The sequence below is a fragment of the Anabrus simplex genome, chromosome 2, assembly GCF_040414725.1.
Source record: "Anabrus simplex isolate iqAnaSimp1 chromosome 2, ASM4041472v1, whole genome shotgun sequence".
Taxonomy (NCBI): domain Eukaryota; kingdom Metazoa; phylum Arthropoda; class Insecta; order Orthoptera; family Tettigoniidae; genus Anabrus; species Anabrus simplex.
Genome location: NC_090266.1, coordinates 1,149,516,486 through 1,149,535,780, shown reverse-complemented (window position 1 = coordinate 1,149,535,780; position 19,295 = coordinate 1,149,516,486). Strand labels below are relative to the sequence as shown.

Below are 19,295 nucleotides of genomic sequence, written 5' to 3'. Positions count from 1 at the left end.
GTCCTATCCTCCCACCCGTATGTGTAGCGGGCAAACATACCTTCCAGGGGGCACTCACTTCCTGTGTTGGCAAGTGTACATATTTACTTTACTAAGGAAATTTAATATCTTGTAAGTGTACATATGATTACCTCTTATACAGGAACTCTGATCAAGAATATATTTGGCATGTTTGAAGTGCATTAATGCACACTGTGGTTCCTTGGGTAGACGTATTAAAGCTGAGACATGACACAGCTCCACACATCCTTTCACCTGACAACTGCACATTAATTCTTCCCACCAGGATTCACCACAATCCTCACTATTAGTCTCAACATCACTCACAATGTAGGGCAGATCCTGGGAAGATGGAAACAAAAAATTATACAGGCATTGCTTTTAGGTTAACAATGGTCTAATGTCTAAAATGGGAAGAATGAAAAATGGGGAGAAAGAGATATAATGGCAAAGAGGAAAGGAAAGAGAGAAGGAAAATTAGCTATGGAAATAGAACACAGATTATGTAAGTTGTGGAGAAATTCAAGTACTTGGGAAGTGAAGTCCAGAATGGGGGCAATGAATCTGGGAGTATTTTTTGTCACAGAGTATGGAATCTATTATGGAAAAAAGATATAAACACATACACACATTCTGATATAGAATAGAATATTACATATTAATGGTACATTTGACTACCACCTGTACAAGAATGTATTTGGCATGTTTCAAATCTTTATATTATTATTATTATTATTATTATTATTATTATTATTATTATTATTATTATTATTATTGTTGTTATTGTTATCATTGGTGGTATTATTATTATTATTATTATTATTATTATTATTATTATTATTATTATTATTATTATTATTAGCGTATTCTCCCAATAATGGAAGACGTTAAGCAAACAACTCAATCAAGCTTTCTTTGGGTTCTTCTTGTTCTTCCAATAGGCTTTCATTCTCTCTGAGAAGGCTTGTTTACGTTCTTCCGACCATTTCGGTCTGCACTGTTTTTGCTTTGGTTGCTCTGATGTAACTTCCCACTTGTTGACTTTGTGTCTGAAGGTGTCTCTTTCTAAAATGTCTGTTGCACATATGTTTGCGTTTTTGAGGTCCTTTCGAAGTTCGTCCAGCCAAGGTGTTGAATTCTTAAGTGAGCTAACATAATTTAATATTCTTTTTGACAGTCGATTTTCTGGTAATCTTGTGAGGTGTCCAAAGAATTTCATTCGTCTTTTCTTAATGTCAATTTCAATGTTTGAAACTTTTTCTGTTGTTTTGATTGATTGTAGCCTGTAACCAACTTGGGTATATCTTGCTCCTAGGATTTTCCTGATGATCTTTCTCTCTTGCTTTTTTATTTCTTCTAATTCTTGTTTACTGTTAAGTGACAATGTTTCACTTGCGTAAAGGACTGTTGGTTTTATGACTGTGTTGTAATGCCGAATTTTTGTATGTCTTGAACTAAACCTAATGCCTTCTTGACTTTTTGGAGACGGTTTTGCTGTGAGATCTTCTCAAGGCCTGTCGGTTCGATGAATTCTCCGAGGTATTTACAGTACGAGACCCGGTCGATTTTACCGTATTTTGTTCTCAGGCTCGTGATATCTGTCTTTGAACAGAAGAATTTAGTTTTCTCAAATGAAATCTGTAGTCCCACTTTTTCTGCAGATTCCTTAAGTATCTCAAGCTGCTTGATGGCAGTCTCCTCATCCTCTGTTAAAATCGCCAGATCGTCCGAAATGCAAGGTATGATACGTAGAGGTGGTTTTTGGGAAAGCCCAATCGAATCGGTTTCCAAGATTCACGTTTCTTGAGTTCCTTCTCCCATTCTTCCATAACCTTGTCTAGGACGACGTTGAACAGAATAGGAGAGAGTCCATCACCTTGTCTCACACCTGTTTGAATGTCGAAGGGTTCTGAAATTTCTCCTATAAATTTCACTTTAGATTTTGTGCCCGTTAGTGTTTGTCTTTTGAGTTCTAGGGTTTTGGGATCTAGTCCTCTCTCTTCTAGAATTTGGAATAGTGAGGGTCTGTCTATCGAATCATATGCCTTTTTGAAATCTACAAATGTGCATACTGTAGGCTTTTGTCTGAGGGCTCGTAGTTTAAGTATGGTTTTGAGGTTGAAAATTTGTTCTGGGCATGACCTGTTTGGTCTGAATCCTGCTTGAAATTCTGATAATTTGGGTTCTAATTGTTGTTGTGTTCTATGCAAGAGACAGGCTGATAGTATTTTGTATGTGACTGATACAAGAGAGATTCCTCTGTAATTGTTTACGTCTAACTTGCTGCCTTTTTTATGTAATGGATGGATTAGAGCAATCTTCCAGTCATCCGGGAGCTTTTCGGTTTGCCAAATGTTTTGGATTATTTGTGTAATTTCTCTGAGTGAATTTGGGCCTAAATTTTTCAGAAGTTCAGCTACAATTCCGTCTTCCCCTGATGCTTTGTTGTCTTTAAGTTTCTTGATATGTGAATAAATTTCTTCTTGAGTTGGTGGTGCCAAATTTTCCAGTATGATTTCTGGCTGTACTTTCGGGAATCTCTTTTTGGGTTCTGGACAATTTAAAAGCTGTGAAAAATATGTAGCTAATTCTTGGCAGTTTTCCTTATTTGTCAAGGCTAGTTTACCATCGTGCTTCCGAAAGCAAAGGTTCTGTGGGGAATATCCTTTAATTTGGTTCGCAAAGGTCTTGCAGAAATCGTGTGTGTTGTAATTTTTGAAGTTGTCTTCAATTGACTTCAGTTGGACATTGACGTATTTCTGTTTATTTTGTCTTAAAATCTTGGATACATGCTTGTGAACTTCGAAGAATTTCTTCTGTGTTTCTTCTGATTTGTTACAATTGTAGTTTTGAAATGCCTTTTTCCTTTCTTCTAGTGCGGTCTCACATTCTTGATTCCACCAAGGATGTTTTGGTTTCTTGCGAAGAGGGATTAGGTCCTTCGCCGTTTCGATGATTTTAGTCTGGAAATTCTCCCAGCTCTCTGCAGGTCGTTTTTCCCATTCTTCTGAAATTTTGGAGTCCTTGATTTTGTGCAGATCAAATTTTGGAATCACCAATGTTTTCCTGTTGAATTTCCCTTTGGGTGTGAATTTAATTTTGATTCTGCTTAAATAATGATCCGAATCGATGTTAGCACCTCTGCGCACTTGCACATCATGAATTTCCTTTTGGTAATCATATGATATTGCCACATGATCAATCTGAAATTCTCCTAAATGATGGATGGGTGATCGCCAAGTTTTTTGCTTTTTGGGATTCTTCCGGAGTGATGTTGACATAATTTTGAGGTTATTTTGTTGGCATAACTCAATGAGGCGTGTGCCATTTTTATTGGTGAATCTGTGGGCTGGATACTCTCCCACTGTCCTCCTGTATTTGTATTCTCTGCCAAGCTGTGCATTGAAATCACAGAGTAGAATTTTCACATCATTTTTAGGGATTTTGGCCATTTCTGTTTCAAGTTCTTCCCAGAATCTTTCTGTTTTTTCAGGCTCCTTTTTATTGTCTCCATTTGTTGGTGCATGCACATTAATAAAGGTGTATTTTTTGTTTGTATGCCTGATTCTTAAGGTCATAAGCCTATTGTTGATGGGTTTCACCTCTATTACTGAATCCAAAACTTTTTTGTCTACACAGAAGGCCATTCCTAACAATGCTGCTCCTTTACCAATTTTCTTGTTTGTTCCACTTTTGAAGATCCTATAATTATTGTAATCCATCGTTTCTGAATCAGTGAAGCGTGTTTCTTGTAGGGCCAGAATTTGGATTTTCTGCTTTGTAAGTTCTGTTGTGAGATTGTGGAGTTTTCCTGTTTGAATCCGTGTCTGAATGTTGAATGTGCCAATGAAAGTGTGAGTCTTTCGTGGAAGTTTATCAGAGCACTCCGACTTGCTCTCTCGTATTCACCCAAGCTCCCCAGAATCCGAATGCTTGGTTGCCACTTTAGAGTGGGTGGATTGTCCACCTGGGGTAATTTTGTCTTTACTTGTACGAGTCATGTCTGCTTGTAAGCAATCTTCTAGCTTTCGCTAGTGGTGTAGAACCAGGGATTGTTAGTTCCTGGAGCATATTTACAGCCACACCTCTGGTGATCAGACGCTGACCACTTGCCGCTTGCTACAAGTCAGACGCGAAGTGGATCTGATTCGGTTCTTCCGCCCTCTCTGCCATTGGGATATGTCTTCTTCTGCCGTCGAGGCCGTTGACCATTTCTCTGTTTACCTCAGTTGATCCGCGGGTGCTTATTTGGCTAAGCCTTATTCACACCTGTCCTGCATATCTACAGGAGCTTCCCCTATCAGCCATATTATTGGTATTATTATTATTATTATTATTATTATTATTATTATTATTATTATTATTATTATTATTATATATAATTCGCTGGGGCCATCAAGGACCACGTTAAGTCTTGTTGCATTTGACACTGAACTTGGCCATCTTTAGAGCCCAAATTTCCCTCATTCTCTGTGAGTGGCCCTGCTTACGCTCCTCTGTCCAAGGGGCACCGTGTCTTCTCTTCGGTTGCTCGTCTCGGTTTAGCCCGTTCGTCAATATTTTCTTGCGGAAGAGATCTCTGTTAAGGGCGTCTTCAGCTGAGATATGTAGCATTTGCAGGTCTTCTTTGATATTTCTAAACCAGGGAATTGTGGTTTTGGGGTTTGAATCAAAAAAGTGAAAGATTTCTTTAGTTAACTTTCTTCCGTCCATTCTTTTCAGATGACCATAAAATCGTGCCCGTCTTTTTCTGATTGTGTCAGTAATTTTCTCTATTTTGCTGTAGACTTCCTTGTTGGATCTCTTTTGATGGATTCCATTTCTGTACTTTGATCCCAAGATTCCTCTCACAATTTTGCGTTCTCTTTTCTCCAGTTCTTCAAGGAGTCCTTTGTTGGCATTTAGAGACAGGGTTTTGGCTGCATATAGAACTACTGGCTTCAGAACTGTTTCATAGTGACATATCTTGGGGCAGTTTGCGTACTCGCTCCTGAAGTGCTTCTTTGTCCAGTCCAGTTTTCATGATGATCTCACCCAGGTATTTGAATTTGTCTACTCGGGTGATGTCCCCGTATTTTGTATGGAGTTTTGGTGGAGCCTCTTTGATGTTAGTCATTACTTCTGTTTTCTCAAACGATATCTGCAAACCAGTTTTTTCGGCAATTTCCTTTAAAATTTCAACTTGAGCTCTAGCGGTTTCTATGTCGTTTGAGAGAACAGCAATATCATTGGCAAATGCTAAGCAGTCTGTTGCGATCCCCTTGGATTTGGTTCCTATTCTCAATGGACTGTAGTTGGTTTCCTGTAATCTCACCCCCCAGGTTCTGATGATCTTTTCAAGAACACAGTTGAAGAGTATCGGGGATAGCCCATCACCTTGTCGGACTCCTGTTTTGATGTCAAAGGAATGCGAGAGACATCCATGGAACTTCACCTTGGATTTTGTATCGGTCAAGGTGGCTCTAATTAATGCCAGCAGTTTCAAATCATCTCCAAATTCATTTAAGATGTTTAGCAGGACTTCCCGGTCAATGGAGTCGTACGCTTTCTTAAAGTCCACAAAGACAGACGCATACTACTTGGACCTTAGTGTACAATATCTGATGATCGTTTTGAGATTTTGGATCTGTTCAGCTGTTGAGCGACCTTTTCTGAACCCTCCTTGGTATTCACCTATTTGATGTTCGACTTATGCTTCCAAACACTCCAGGATGGCAAGTGATAGAATTTTGAAAGTCACGGGTAGCAAAGATATTCCTCTGTAGTTGCTGATGTTCTTCATGCTGCCTTTTTTGTGTAATGGATGGATCAAAGCTACTTTCCAATCTTCGGGTAGGGTCTCCTTGTTCCAAATTTCTTCTATTTGCTTTTGCAAGATATCAAGTGATTCCTCTGGGGCATATTTCCATAGTTCTGCTACTACTCAGTCTTCCCGCGGCGCTTTGTTATTTTTGAGATGGGCAATGTGGCGCTTGATTTCATCTCTGTCGGGTGGTCTGGAATCTGGGTACCCGAGTAAGGGTTCCTTGGTCTCAATGGCGTTTTGCGGTTTAGAGCAATTAAGTAAATTCTTGAAGTAATCTGCCAGATGCTGCAATTTTCTTCATTTGACATCGCCAGTGTGCCGTCCTTTCACTCAAAGCATAGAGATGGTGGTTTATAGCCAGTGAGTTTGCGTTTGAAGGCTCTGTAGTACTCTCTGCTTTCATTCTTCCTAAAGTTTCGTTCTATCTTTTCAATGAGAGATTTTTCGTATTTACGTTTCTCAGTTCTGAACACCCTAGCTGCTTGGGCACGTTGGGTTTTGTAGGTTTCCCAATCATTTTCTAAATTTCGTAGAGTAGTACTGTTTCCACGCATTGAGTCTTTCTTGGAGGACTGATTCGCAGGTACCATTCCACCAGGCATGCTTTTTGCTTCTCTTGATTTCTGCAACGTCTTTGGCGGCCTCAACGAGGAGACTTTTGGCGTTGTTAACGTCACAGTCATTTGGTCTAGCCTTCTCCTGGGACTTCTCGACCCTTTGCCGAAGTTTATCATTGTCGAAGCGTGTGTTCTGTTTGGTTGTCTTCCTTGTGTTTGCGGGAATTGGTTTGAATTTGATAAGAGACATATAATGATCTGAGGCCACATTGATGCCTTTCTTTACCTTGACATTCATAATCTTAGGGCTGTTTCTCCTGGAGATTGCAACATGATCAATTTGGAACTCTCCGAGAGCGTGGACGGAAGAACGCCACGTCATTTGTTTTCTGGGTAGATGGCGAAAGTGGGTCGTCATGACCTGCAGGTTGTGATTTTCGCAAATGGACACCAGTCTTTTTGCACCGTGGCGTTCACGACGAGGGATTTATCCGAAGATTTACCCCCTGGGGTATGTTTCTTCAAATGTTGTGCCATCATGCTTTTTGACTTGACTTTGCTTTGGACGGGTACCCATCCTTTTACAACTAGGGTTGTTAGCCCTAGAGGTTGCCTCAAGATGTTTTCTGGCTTCTGGTCATTTACCAGTCTTTGCCGTAACCCTGGCAAGGGACCAGTTTTTTTTCACGGTGGTATTTTATTTCCCTACTACCCTCTGACTCTGCTGACGGCAGAGCCAGCAAGCTTCCCCAATTCCAATGGGACGCTCCCGATGGACGTAACCGGTAAATCCCCACACGGGTTATTATTATTATTATTATGATTATTATTATTATTATGTGGAAACTGAAGAAGGGATGTCAAGTGGCCTTGAAAGTACAAGACTTACCTAATTCTGTCTTATCTCTAGAGACAGGCACAATATGAATTTTTTTTGGTCAAAATATATTATTCCAAAACATGAACAATTTCAAAATATGAAGTACATATTTTAATGCTATAACATCTCTGCCACTAATCCTTTACAGCAGGATTACATCATTAGTCAGCCTTGTCTATATTTAATAACATTATACCAAACAAAATAAAATAAAACACAATAATTTTAGTCTTTCAGCACTATGAAAACTTACAGTAACACAGAAAGACAAAATAAGTTATTGGTTACTTCAGTTGGACTTGAAGACAAATTACGCTATGCTATAAGTAGCTTTTCAATACTGTCTGGCAAAAAGTTGCATTTTCTGTCTGTTAGTATGGTTCTGTACAATGGCAAAGATCACTCCACATCACATTTCTCATCATCATCATCATCCATTTTCCTTGCCCAGCTCTCGCCAGGTGGGATGTTTATGGCACCTCTCCATCTTCCTCTATTCCACCACCATTGTTCCTCTTTAACTGTATTCGAATCCAGGTTTCTTCTAATAATACAGTATTTATTTTGTTTTCAACCACTTTAATCTTGCCTTCCCACCTCCTTTCTTGGTTGCCATCATCCATCCTCTTAACATGTCCAAACCATCTAAAGTTTATCCCTCTCCATTCTGTCGAAATGCTTTTCCAGTCTGATTTCTTTCCTGATGTCTGCATTTCATACTCTGTCCTTTCCTGTCTTTCCTTTCATACTTCTTTAAAATGTCATTTCACTAGCCTGAATTTTATTCCCGTATTTTTTTCTCAGTGTCCAGCTCTCTGCTGTATATGTCAGTAATGGTCAGTAGTACATCTTATACATCACCTCTTCACACTACATTGGTACTTCCTTCCTTCACACCAGGTTTCTCACACTCTGGTAGAATGCATTTCCCTGTTGAATCCTTTTACTGATCTCCATGTCCAACTCTGCATCCTGCATCAATTTGCTTCCCAAGTACTTGAAGCTCTCAACAATTTCAAGGTTTTTCCCTTTATTTTTATAATTCCCTTCCCTTTCTCCTCTAGTCAACATCAATGTCTTTCTCTTTTTCACGCTGAATTTTTTCCACAATTTTCAACTATTTTACTCAATATGTCGAGATGTCCTCGCACTTCCTCTCTCTACAATATCATCTGCAAACAACATACTTCACCTGCCTTTCCCCATACTTTACTTTGTCCCTTTCACAATTTCGTCCACAATCATTATTAATATCAATGGCGACAGCACACTTCCTTGTCGTACTCTAGTTTCATTCCAAAACCACTCAGTTCTCCCCACACTGGACACAATCCTTGCATTGTGCTATATTTGTCAGCTTATCAAATATGGAGCACAGAAGGAACTTGCGACAGGAAGATATCATAGCCGCTCTCCGGGAACTAAACAAAGGTGATTCTGCGGATGAGAGTGGGAGGAACAGTGGAGTAAATGGCAATAATTCTAATCAAAACTCTCCTTCAGATTCCTGATATGAATCAGAGAATGAGGAGAGTTATCCAGCTGACTCATCTCCATCTGAATTGGAGAATGAAGTCAGTTCTCAGCTGATTCAGCAGAGGTACTTACTATTGGAAAACTTGAGAACAACAAATGCGAAGGTAATAATGTAATAATGTTTACAGTTTATTTATTGTTGTGCACAGTTCATATACATATACATATACAGGTATATGTATGGTATATATATGCACAGCAGGTACTGCTTTCTTTCTGACAGTTAGGTGTTCAAGGAAGATCGCAGTGTGCTCAAGGAGGGTGGGTGAACCGGAAACGATATATCCCTAATGCTGCAGTGACAGATTCACCTAGAGGTGCTCCCGGACATCCAATTCGAAGACGAGGAAAACAGTTTGCCAATATTTCCTCTTGACAGCAAAGCTCAAATCACATCCTAGCCATGGTCATCTTCAGCTAGGTAAGAAGCATGCTTAATGATTTCAGCTGGTTCTGTAATCATTGCTCCAGATGGCACTAAATGGGAAGTTGTGAATCTGTGTTACATGAATACTGGCAGACGAGCTCAGCAGAATGTCTTGAAAGAGCAGTCAGGCCCAATAATTCATGCGAAACAAAATATTGCTGAAGGGTGCTTCACAAGTGCATGGAGATTTATTACCAATGAATTTATCCTGAGACACACACAGAAATGTACGGAAACAGAGGATCAAGTGCAGCTACTGTGTAAGGACTGCTCTGTGGTAATGAATGAACTAGAGACATTTGTACGTGTATGGTATATTCGTAGGGCAACTTGTGCAAAATGATTAGATCACTGTGTTTGAAAAAGTGGGGAATACCAATGTGCATGATACTATGGCTTCAGATCGTTTCATGCAAATTTTTAGGTTTTTGAGATTTGATATCAAATCCACAAGGTCAGAGAGACTGACTACTGATAAGTTTGCCCTGATTTTGGAAGTTTAGGACAGGTATATTTCAATGTTTCAAATGTGCTATAAGCCTGGGCCTTGGATAACTATAAATGAGCAACTGTTTCCTAGTAAAGCTTGCCATCGATTTTTGCCATTTATGGCATCGAAGCCCGACAAGTATGGACAGAAATTCTGGATGGCTCTGGATGAAGAATCAAAATATATTTTGAATGAATTTCCTTATCTACGAAAGAACAAACAGTGTCAATAAAATGTGCATTTGGGTGACTGTGGAAGTTGCTGGTACCATTCATACACATCATGGAGGTCAAAAGTTCTCGTATACAGCTGTATGACACCTAAGTGTTAAAAACGAAGGACATAACTGTGACTATTTATCAAGGTAAGGTTAATAAGTATGTACTGGTTCTCACAACATGTCCCACAACATCGTATGCAACCTTGGATGGCAATGCCACCAACTTTTCAGGAATACAAAAAAACCTCTCTTCTCAGTATCAAACAAAGAAAGGCTCCTGGACCAAACAACATCCCTCTGGAACTCAGTCTTAATGGAGGCTTACCTCTCAAAACGAGGCTCTTTTCTTTGATCCTAATGATATGGGAAACCCAAACAATACCTGCCAACATAAAAAATCCTGCTACACTCACAGTCTTCAAAAAGGGTGACCAAAGAATCTGTGATAACTACCGTGGCATATCCTTGCTGTCCATAGCAGGTACAATATTTGCTGGGATCCTGTTGAATCAACTTCAGATTCTCTCTGAGAAGATACTTCCTGAATCACAGTGTGGAATTTGCACATCCAGAGGCACCACAGACATGTTCTGTGCTAGACAGTTGCAGGAAAAATGCAGAGAACAACAGAAATCCTTGTTCTTAGTGTTTTATGACCTGGAAAAGGCCTTTGATACTGTGCCTAGAGATGCTATGTGGATAGTTTAAAGGCAGTTTGGCTGCCCTGAACATTTTGTACGACTTGTCTGGGCATTCCATAATAGTATGGTTCTCCATCAAAACAATGTCTCAGAAGAATTTTTAATCACTAATGGGCTAAAGCAAGGCTGTGTGCTTGCACTACACTTTTTGTGCTGTACCTGACAGCTATGCTCTATGAGACATCTGCCAACAAAACAGGTGTAGAAATTAGTCATCGGTTTGATGGAGGTATTTTTAATCAGGCTAGACTCCGCTCTAAAAGACTAACCCATCTCACCAAGGAAACGAATTGCAAAATAAAAGCATATGACAATGCTTCTCCAGCTCATTCTGCAAATGTCTGCTGACTGCTTTAAAACAGCTTATGAACAGTTTGGCCTGACTGTCAACATTCAGAAAACTAAACTTCTTTCACAACCTCCTCCTGGAACCAGTTTGCCAGACTTGAACATCACCATCTCAGATACATCTCAGGAACAAGTAGACCACTTCTCCTACCTTGGGAGTATTCTCTCAACATGTTGTACCGCGGAGATGGACATAAAAAACAGACTAGAAGCTGCTCATTGTGCATTTCGATGTCTTTCCCGCAAAGTCTTTTCAAATAAAGATCTAAAAATATCCACTAAACTGATGGCGTACCAAGGTGTTGTCATCTCCACATTACTGTACGGATGTGAACCATGGATTCTATACTGCTGTGACATCAAGAAACTGGAACTTTTTCATCAGCAGAAGCTTAGGATCAGCAGGATTATGTAACCACAGTTCTTGAAAGGGCACAGATGAACAGTATAGAAGCCTCAATCATCAGCCACCAGCTCAGATGGATTGGATATGTCCAATGCATGAGTGACAATAGAATACCTCGGCAATTACTGTACAGTGACCTCAGTTCTGGCCGGAGGACTTGTGGTGCCCTTCTTAAATGCTACAAATATCAGCTAAAAAAGACCATGAAGAGCACAAATATCGACCCCAGTACTTGGCATAAACTTGCTGAAGATCACCCTTGCTGGCATGCAATCACATCCACTGGTGTCCAGCAATCTGAAACTGAGTCTTGAAGACTGCAAGCAGAGGCTTGTCTTGGAAGGAAACTCAGAAAAACCCAACCACGTCCAACCCCCTCTCTCAAGTGTATCAAATGTGGTCACATGTTCTATGCAAGGATTGGCCTGTTGAGCCATCAACGTCATCTGTACAAAGCGGACCAAACAGGAACTGCAGGTGAAAAAAATGTATACTCGGATACAAGTAACGGCCAACAACAATGACAACTGCTTCTCAATTCTCTTCACCCAGGTATCCAGGTGGGGATTGACAGAAAGGAGAAGCCAGCAATAGCAACGTCTTACAACAGAACCAAGTGTGGAGTTGATGTGGATCAAATGTCCTTAAAGTATACCATCAAACCAGCTGCATATAGGTGGCTGTTACACACATTCAGTAACATTCTAGACTTAGCTTGGGTGTCGTATAAACAAGTTACAAATATCAGGATCTAGCACTGAAAGTTTCTGCTACAATCAAACAATGATGATGGTAACGACAATGAAACACACACTGACCACAAACATAGGAAATGCCAAGTGCACAATAAATGTAAGAAGAACACGAAAGACGTGCATATGTTTCATAATTTATAAGTGAATATGTGTAAAGCTATTTTGCTAATTGCTTTACGTCGCACCGACACAGATAGGTCTTACGGCGACAATGGGACAGGAAAGGCCAAGGAATGGGAAGGAAGCGGCCGTGGCCTTAATTCCCTGTTGTGAAAATGGGAAACCACGGAAAACCATCTTCAGGGCTGCCGACAGTGGGATTCGAACCCACTATCTCCCGGATGCAAGCTCACAGCTGTGTGCTCCTAACCACATGGCCAACTCGCCCGGTATATGTGTAAAGCATGCAGAAAAATTGTCTATAAGAAATGTATTGGAAATGAGAAAATGATTGTCACCTATGTACAATGTGAATTGTGAACTTCTGAGGGTGACTTCATACACACATAATACATTGAACTGAACCATGTGCTATCCATACCACTGTATGTCAGCATGGTAAAATAAGCTGGGTATAGACTCATGTAAGGGGAACTAATAAGAAAATACAGGGATTTTTTAATTGATTGTACCTACATTGATATATCTGCCTTCGACCTTTAGTTTACTGAGTACTCATATGTCTGGGTTTATGATGTGAAAATGCAGTTTAGAATGTAGTAGAGTATAATGATCAAAAAGAGCACTGGAACTTGTTTTCATTGTAGATAACCTATTGCCATTCCTGTTTTCATTCATAACTGAACTTAAAAGTGTATCTCAAGGGTGGGTCATTATTTCTCTCCCCATACTTCTAAGTGGTAGGAGTCATACAGTTTATCTAGTGCAAAAAGTAATTACGTCATGTCACATATAGAGAGATAGGAACATGAAAAGGAACAAATAATATGATGAACAAAGTAATAGGTCAGTGTGGGAAGAGGGAGGAATAAATAGAAAGAGGAGACAAGGCCAATATCCACATATTCATACCCCGCATCATCAAATAGATGGGCTCTCTCCTCATTAACCCCAGTTCTTCTACATCCATGGATGAAGACTTGGAGACTGTCCTTGTCTCCTCTTTCTATTTATTGCTCCCTCTCCTCACACTGATCTGTCATTGTGCACATCCTATCGTGTGTTTCCTGTGGCTTCATGGCTGCCTGGTTAGTGGCATGGCCTTCAGGGTCCTGGATTTAACTCCTAGCCAAGTACTTCTGCGCAAGTGATTTTAATCTCGAATAGTTAATTCCGTTAAGTAAGGGACTGGTTCTTAAAATAAAAATGCAATTTATTTTGTGCCCCACTAGCTACTACTATAGTTTTCGGAGATGCTGAGAGTCTGAATTTTGTCCAGCAGGATTTCTTTTCCTATGTGCCAGTAAATCTACCTGCTTTCCTTTTAAAGCATGTTTTTACTCCGAATTACACTGTTTCTTTCATCAATGGAACTGCCCATTCGCGCTGACCATCGTGTTATTTTCATGCTATTACTGAAGTGCAGTGCATATTCATGTAGTTATATTTTAACCTACAGAAGTATGGATACAGAACTAAAAGGAGATATAAGCACGCTTCTGGATGAACAGAGTTCATGTGACAACTATCCATTTCTCTCGAAAAAGAATTGCGCCATTTATATAGTAACACTGAAGATGAAATGTTGGAGAACAAGGAACAATTTACACATGATCCCAAAAAGAAGGAAAAGACAATGTATACCAGATCCATACAATAATTCTGACAGCGTTAGTAGTCACTGCACGTCCTTATAAACGTACCACGAACAGAATGCCGGTGACCATTGACAACTAACTGCCCGTGTGTAGATAGAGAGAGAGTGAAGATAAAGGCTCCAATAGTGACAGAGAGGACAGTAGTACAGAAATGAACAGTGTTCATTCTAACCACATGCAATTAAAATCCCCAACCAGACTGGACTCGAACCTGGGACCTCCTGAACCGAAGGTTTTGACGCTGACCATTTAGCCAAGGAGCCAAACCATATCCTAGTGAAGTACAGCTCATAAATGACTTGAAGATGGTCAAACACTGATTTATTGACTAAATTAGACGTATATTTCAACACATTAGGAGCATTTTGTTAATTGTTTTGGAAAAATTTATTGTATTACAAATTAGGTAAGATTCTGATGAATTCTGACGAAAGTGCAGAAATAAATCAGAGTGGACTATTAGCAATATTGAAAAGAAATTGGGGTGCAAAGTGTTATTAGTTACATCCAAATGAATACAATGTGGCGTGATTCAATTCTTGTGCAAAGAAGGGCTTTGACCAGGAGAACTGTAACGAAATGTGCTTTTGTTCCAATGCAACAATGGACAGTTGGTAGCACTGCTTTCGCCGAGGTCTTGCAGATCATGCATTTTACAGCCGAGATCTCTCTCCTTGCAACAGTCATGATTTTGGTCTCTGAAGAAAGCCCTGAAGAGTAGTGTTTCACCACCGGTTGAGCAGTTCCCGATGCTGTAGAAGAGTGGTGCAACCAGCAACATTCATTGTGGAGGGTATAGAGAATGGCGATGGTGATTATTTTATTTGTAGGCTCTCTTAAACTGTTAAGAGTATGCCCTTGCTGTGATATAGTATTGTTGTCCAGAACACACAGTGTTGTTTCTAGACAAGTCCATGTTTCATTTGAACAACCATCATATACCATCTCATTCATTAACCTTAGATAATACTAATTGTTTTAAAATGGAATATAACAATCTTTTGATTCTAATGCATAGCTAGCGAACGGCAAGATGTATTCATGGGATGAACAACCTCACGTAACAATCTGATAATTATTATACACTGCCATTTCCCAGTACATTTGGCATTTCTATAGAGCATGAATATATTTCTTACTTACTTCATTCACTGGAGATCTGAGGAAATTTGTAGTGATCCAATCATGAAGATCTTTATGATTGTATGTAACAGCCAGAGTATTTAATATCACATATATATTGCAGACTTTCTCCTCAACCTGAAATGTAAAATAATGTCATGAGGCCAAACACTTCCAATACAGAATCACTCAATTTCAATATAATGCAAGAGATGTTACCTTGCCATTGATACATAGTTTTCTCATCATTAACACAGTCTCCTTATTACATTTGACATTCAGGTCCTCCAACTGAAGTGAATTAAACAGCTGAGAGTGAAAAGTCATCCCTCCTACAAAAGGAAAGAAATAAGAAACTACACAAAATCATTATTCATTTATTTAGTAATAATTAGATACTGGCACAAAATACATGATTTTACACTGATTGTATATCTTGATCTGATTTGTTTATTTATCATCAACAGTCAATACTTTTCCTTCATAAAAGAAAATATTATATGTAACAAGGAGGAAACTTAATAAAAACGAGTTCTTTAGAAACTAAAAAAAAAAACATAAATAAGGAAAAACAGTATAATGTCCATATTGGTAACATTTTGGCAGGATTGTCAACAGAGAACTGAGAGCTTGCTGATTAATTAGTACACATTTCAGTTTGATGATAGGGAATGAAAAAATAAATTTCATGCAGGGTATGGGATGATGGTGTGTTAGGTACACACATGGAACAAGGTGTGGAGGTCTTTTCCAGGTACTAAAAGGATGAAAAACCAACAGGAAACAAGGTAATAAAAATGTGCATTTAAGAGTACCATTAACAATTAACTGAAGAAAGCAAAGATCTGGTGTATTGCACAAGTTTACTCAAGCCCAAGGTGTTTCAAATATGGCAGAATTTCTTTCGCACTAAGCTATCTCAGGACATGTTATGGGCTTTCACAATGTATGCAGAGAATATATAATTTACTACCTCTCTGAAAAAACATTAACAATAAAACTGCTCTTCAAAACTGAACTGAGCAATTAAATAGTTCATATGTTGTAATGAACATTTCAAGGAATACAGGTCAATGTTTTAAGCACACAACAAAATACATCTAGTCAAAATTCTTTATTTTGTTACTCTTGATTCATTTTTGGGGCTTTGAACCTCTTTAGCTATCAATCTGTTTCACGACAAACCAATTTCTCTTACTTACAAATGAAGGTACTGTTCAATAATCTGTGTTACTGTGAACCAACTTCTTGTATTTCTATGTATGGATACTGTTCAATGATATCTGGCACCTTGTCTGAAGAGTCAGCATACTGATCTTTGGTTTAGAGGGCCCCAGTTTCAATTCCCGGCCAGGCCGAGGATTTTAACTGTGAATGGTTGATTGGAGAGCAGTATTGTTCAGTGTTCAGAGTCGTTTCAGTCTTGGACAAGGTGATGGCTGTGTTTGCTTTCGTAGATATGTAGGTGAGTGAAACAATCCATCGAATATTTGCATTAGCCATACTGACCCACACCTGGGATTATCACCTCTGGTCTTCACTCAGGAGACCATAGCAAGTGTGTCAAACAGTAGTAGTAGTAGTAGTAGTAGTAGTAGTAGTAGTAGTAGTAGCAGCAGCAGCAGCAGCAGCAGCAGCAGCAGCAGCAGTAGTGTTATTGGCTTTACATCCCACTAACTACTTTTCCGGTTTTCAGAGATGCAGAGGTGCCAGAATTTAGTCCCGCAGGAGTTCTTTTACATGCCAGTAAATCTACAGGTACGAGGCTGACTTATTTGAGCACCTCCAAATACCACCGGACTGAGCCAAGGTCGAACCTGCCAAGTTGGCGTCAGAAGGCCAGCGCTTCAACCATCTGAGCCACTCAGCCCAGCTCAAACATTAGTGATATTTTTGATCCTATTCTCTGACCATATCTTAACACATTGCAGGAACCTATCTTCTAGCAAAATAATGCAATGGTGCCCTGGCCTGCTAGATCTCCATCCCAGCACAGCAACAACCATTGTCAAGCTACATCAAGAAGTAAAAGAAGCAGGATATATTGTATCCCATAGACATTCAGCATTTGTACAAGAGGTTACACGCTAGAATCGCTGCATGTGTTGCCATTAGGGATGGGTACATTCTTATTAAGGTCTGTGTTGCATTTAATGTTCTGGACATCCCACAGACTTGATGTTTTGATCAGTCCGACATGCCACTTCCATTTTCTTGTGTACCAACTCTGAGGCAAATACATGTATTCCTATGGGGTATTTCAATAAGTTTATCATATTTTAGAAATCATTCAAAAGTTCCTGAACAAAGATAAGGAGTGACCAAAACATTTCCATTTGAGGGTGTTGCTGCAGCGGACATGCAACACAGCGCGACTCCAATGCAGGTACATAAGCATGGACATGTATGCAAAGGGATTAGTGTGGCAGTCGTGTCATGCCGAGGTGCGTGCGTTAAATGCAGCAATGTGAACTTCACGTGATAAAATTCATTTTTGGGTCCGTATTGAAAGTATTTGTATTAAATAACACTAGTATGTTTTTATTGTTCTCCCACCTATTCAATACAATACAATCTGAAAAGAGGGCTTTAGAGCAACTGGCAGTCGCCGAGCTCTTAGCCCTCAACATAAGTTAACATCTCAGCGGTCAAAGGGAATTTCATCACACACTTCGCTACCCACCGATTGACAACAACGTTCCCTTTCAACTAGTACGCTCACCTCAACACGTCCAACAACAAAGAGCCACACCTATCACAAACTCTTCCCACAAATACTACATCAAAGAAGATATCCTAATGACATCTACACAAACTTCAATATAGCCTACGGCACTAGCATCCAACTAATATTATCTTGAAAAGAACCAGGCCATATGAATATTCTTCAAAATTTACAAGCATATAAATGAAAATCAATACTTATTAACTTCAAGAACCAACAACCATTACCAATGCTCAACTTTCCTCAATTTTTTAACAACACACCATTTGACAATTAAATGGAATGTGCTTTCTGTAATATCTTTTAATATCAAGAACCAACCACCTATGTTATAATCCTCAAATAATTGTCATTTTTTGGACTCAAATATTGTTAAAGAATAGTATACTACATTTTATATTGTAATAGTTGTTTAACGATCTCTAATCCATTTTACAAGACAGTTTTTAACAGTATTCATAAGTCATTCCCAATCAGGTACCCGATCAATTCCTAAGGCTTATGATGCCTACTATTGATAGGTGAAACATGTACCATCCAGTGTATTAATTTTATGTTAACATTTTGATAAGGACAAAGTCCTGACTTTTAAGATTGTATTGTATTGTATTGAATAGATGGGAGAACAATAAAAACATACTAGTGTTATTTAATGTGAACTATGGCGACGTTATTACCAAATGCGTCCAAATGCTGTTATTCTGTTCTTGGCTGCCGAAAGACAAACACTGGTGGATATCCATCAGAGAATGAAGACTGTGTATGGAGCAGCATGTTTGTCAAAAACAACCGTTGTGGAATGGTGCAGCAAGTTCTGTGCAGGTCGTGTTTCGACACATGACGCCCGTCCCTATACCGCAAAGGTTGTCACGCAGAACGTATGCCAACTCAAGTGGGAGACACTCGAGCACCCGCCCCATACTCCTGATCTCTCCTCATGTGATTATCATGCCTCTAGTCACCCCAAAAAAGCCTTGAAGTGCGACACTTCTGACGCACGAGGATGCGCCCCAGGTGTTAAAGACTTCTTCACGCAGCAGGACACGGTGTTTTAGCACACTGAGATCTTCAACCTGGTGCATCGGTGGGATCAGTGCCCCAATGCTCACGGAGATTTTGATTGAGGCATCCCGATTCAGGACTGTACGGCCGTTGAACAGAAACTTTTTAATCGCCCCTTATAGAATAAGTGATGTAATTTTTCAAAGCATTTTCTCACCAATGCAATAAATGCCTAAAGCTCTGAACATTATTTTCCAATCCCTTACATTCAAATAAAAATTCTATGTTTACAAATTAAAGGTGGAGCATGAATCTACAGAAGAACCTGAAAACTATTTAGAAAATAACTATTTAAACAGAACACGAGTGATCATTTAATTATTAAATAATACACAGATCGTTGTAAATATGAAAGGAGAAGCATTCTATGTACATATGGGTCTTACAAAAACCATTTTCACAACTAAATAAATTTCACTACGAATTAAAAGTTGCTGAGCAGCAATATGTGAAATGTATTTTGTGTAACATTAACATTGTAA

At 39.3% G+C, this 19,295-nt stretch overlaps 1 protein-coding gene across 1 annotated transcript in view; it reads right to left on the bottom strand.

Moving 5' to 3' along the window:
* The window catches only part of hob (hobbit), a 460,559-nt gene that overhangs the window by 345,990 nt on the left and 95,274 nt on the right, over window positions 1-19,295 (bottom strand). Inside the window, exons 7-9 of the mRNA XM_067142110.2 lie at window positions 15,246-15,358; window positions 15,048-15,164; window positions 132-342 (exon numbers count right to left, since the gene is read on the bottom strand). Coding sequence (XP_066998211.2) covers window positions 132-342; window positions 15,048-15,164; window positions 15,246-15,358 — 441 coding nt within the window. The remainder of the gene's footprint in view (window positions 1-131; window positions 343-15,047; window positions 15,165-15,245; window positions 15,359-19,295) is intronic.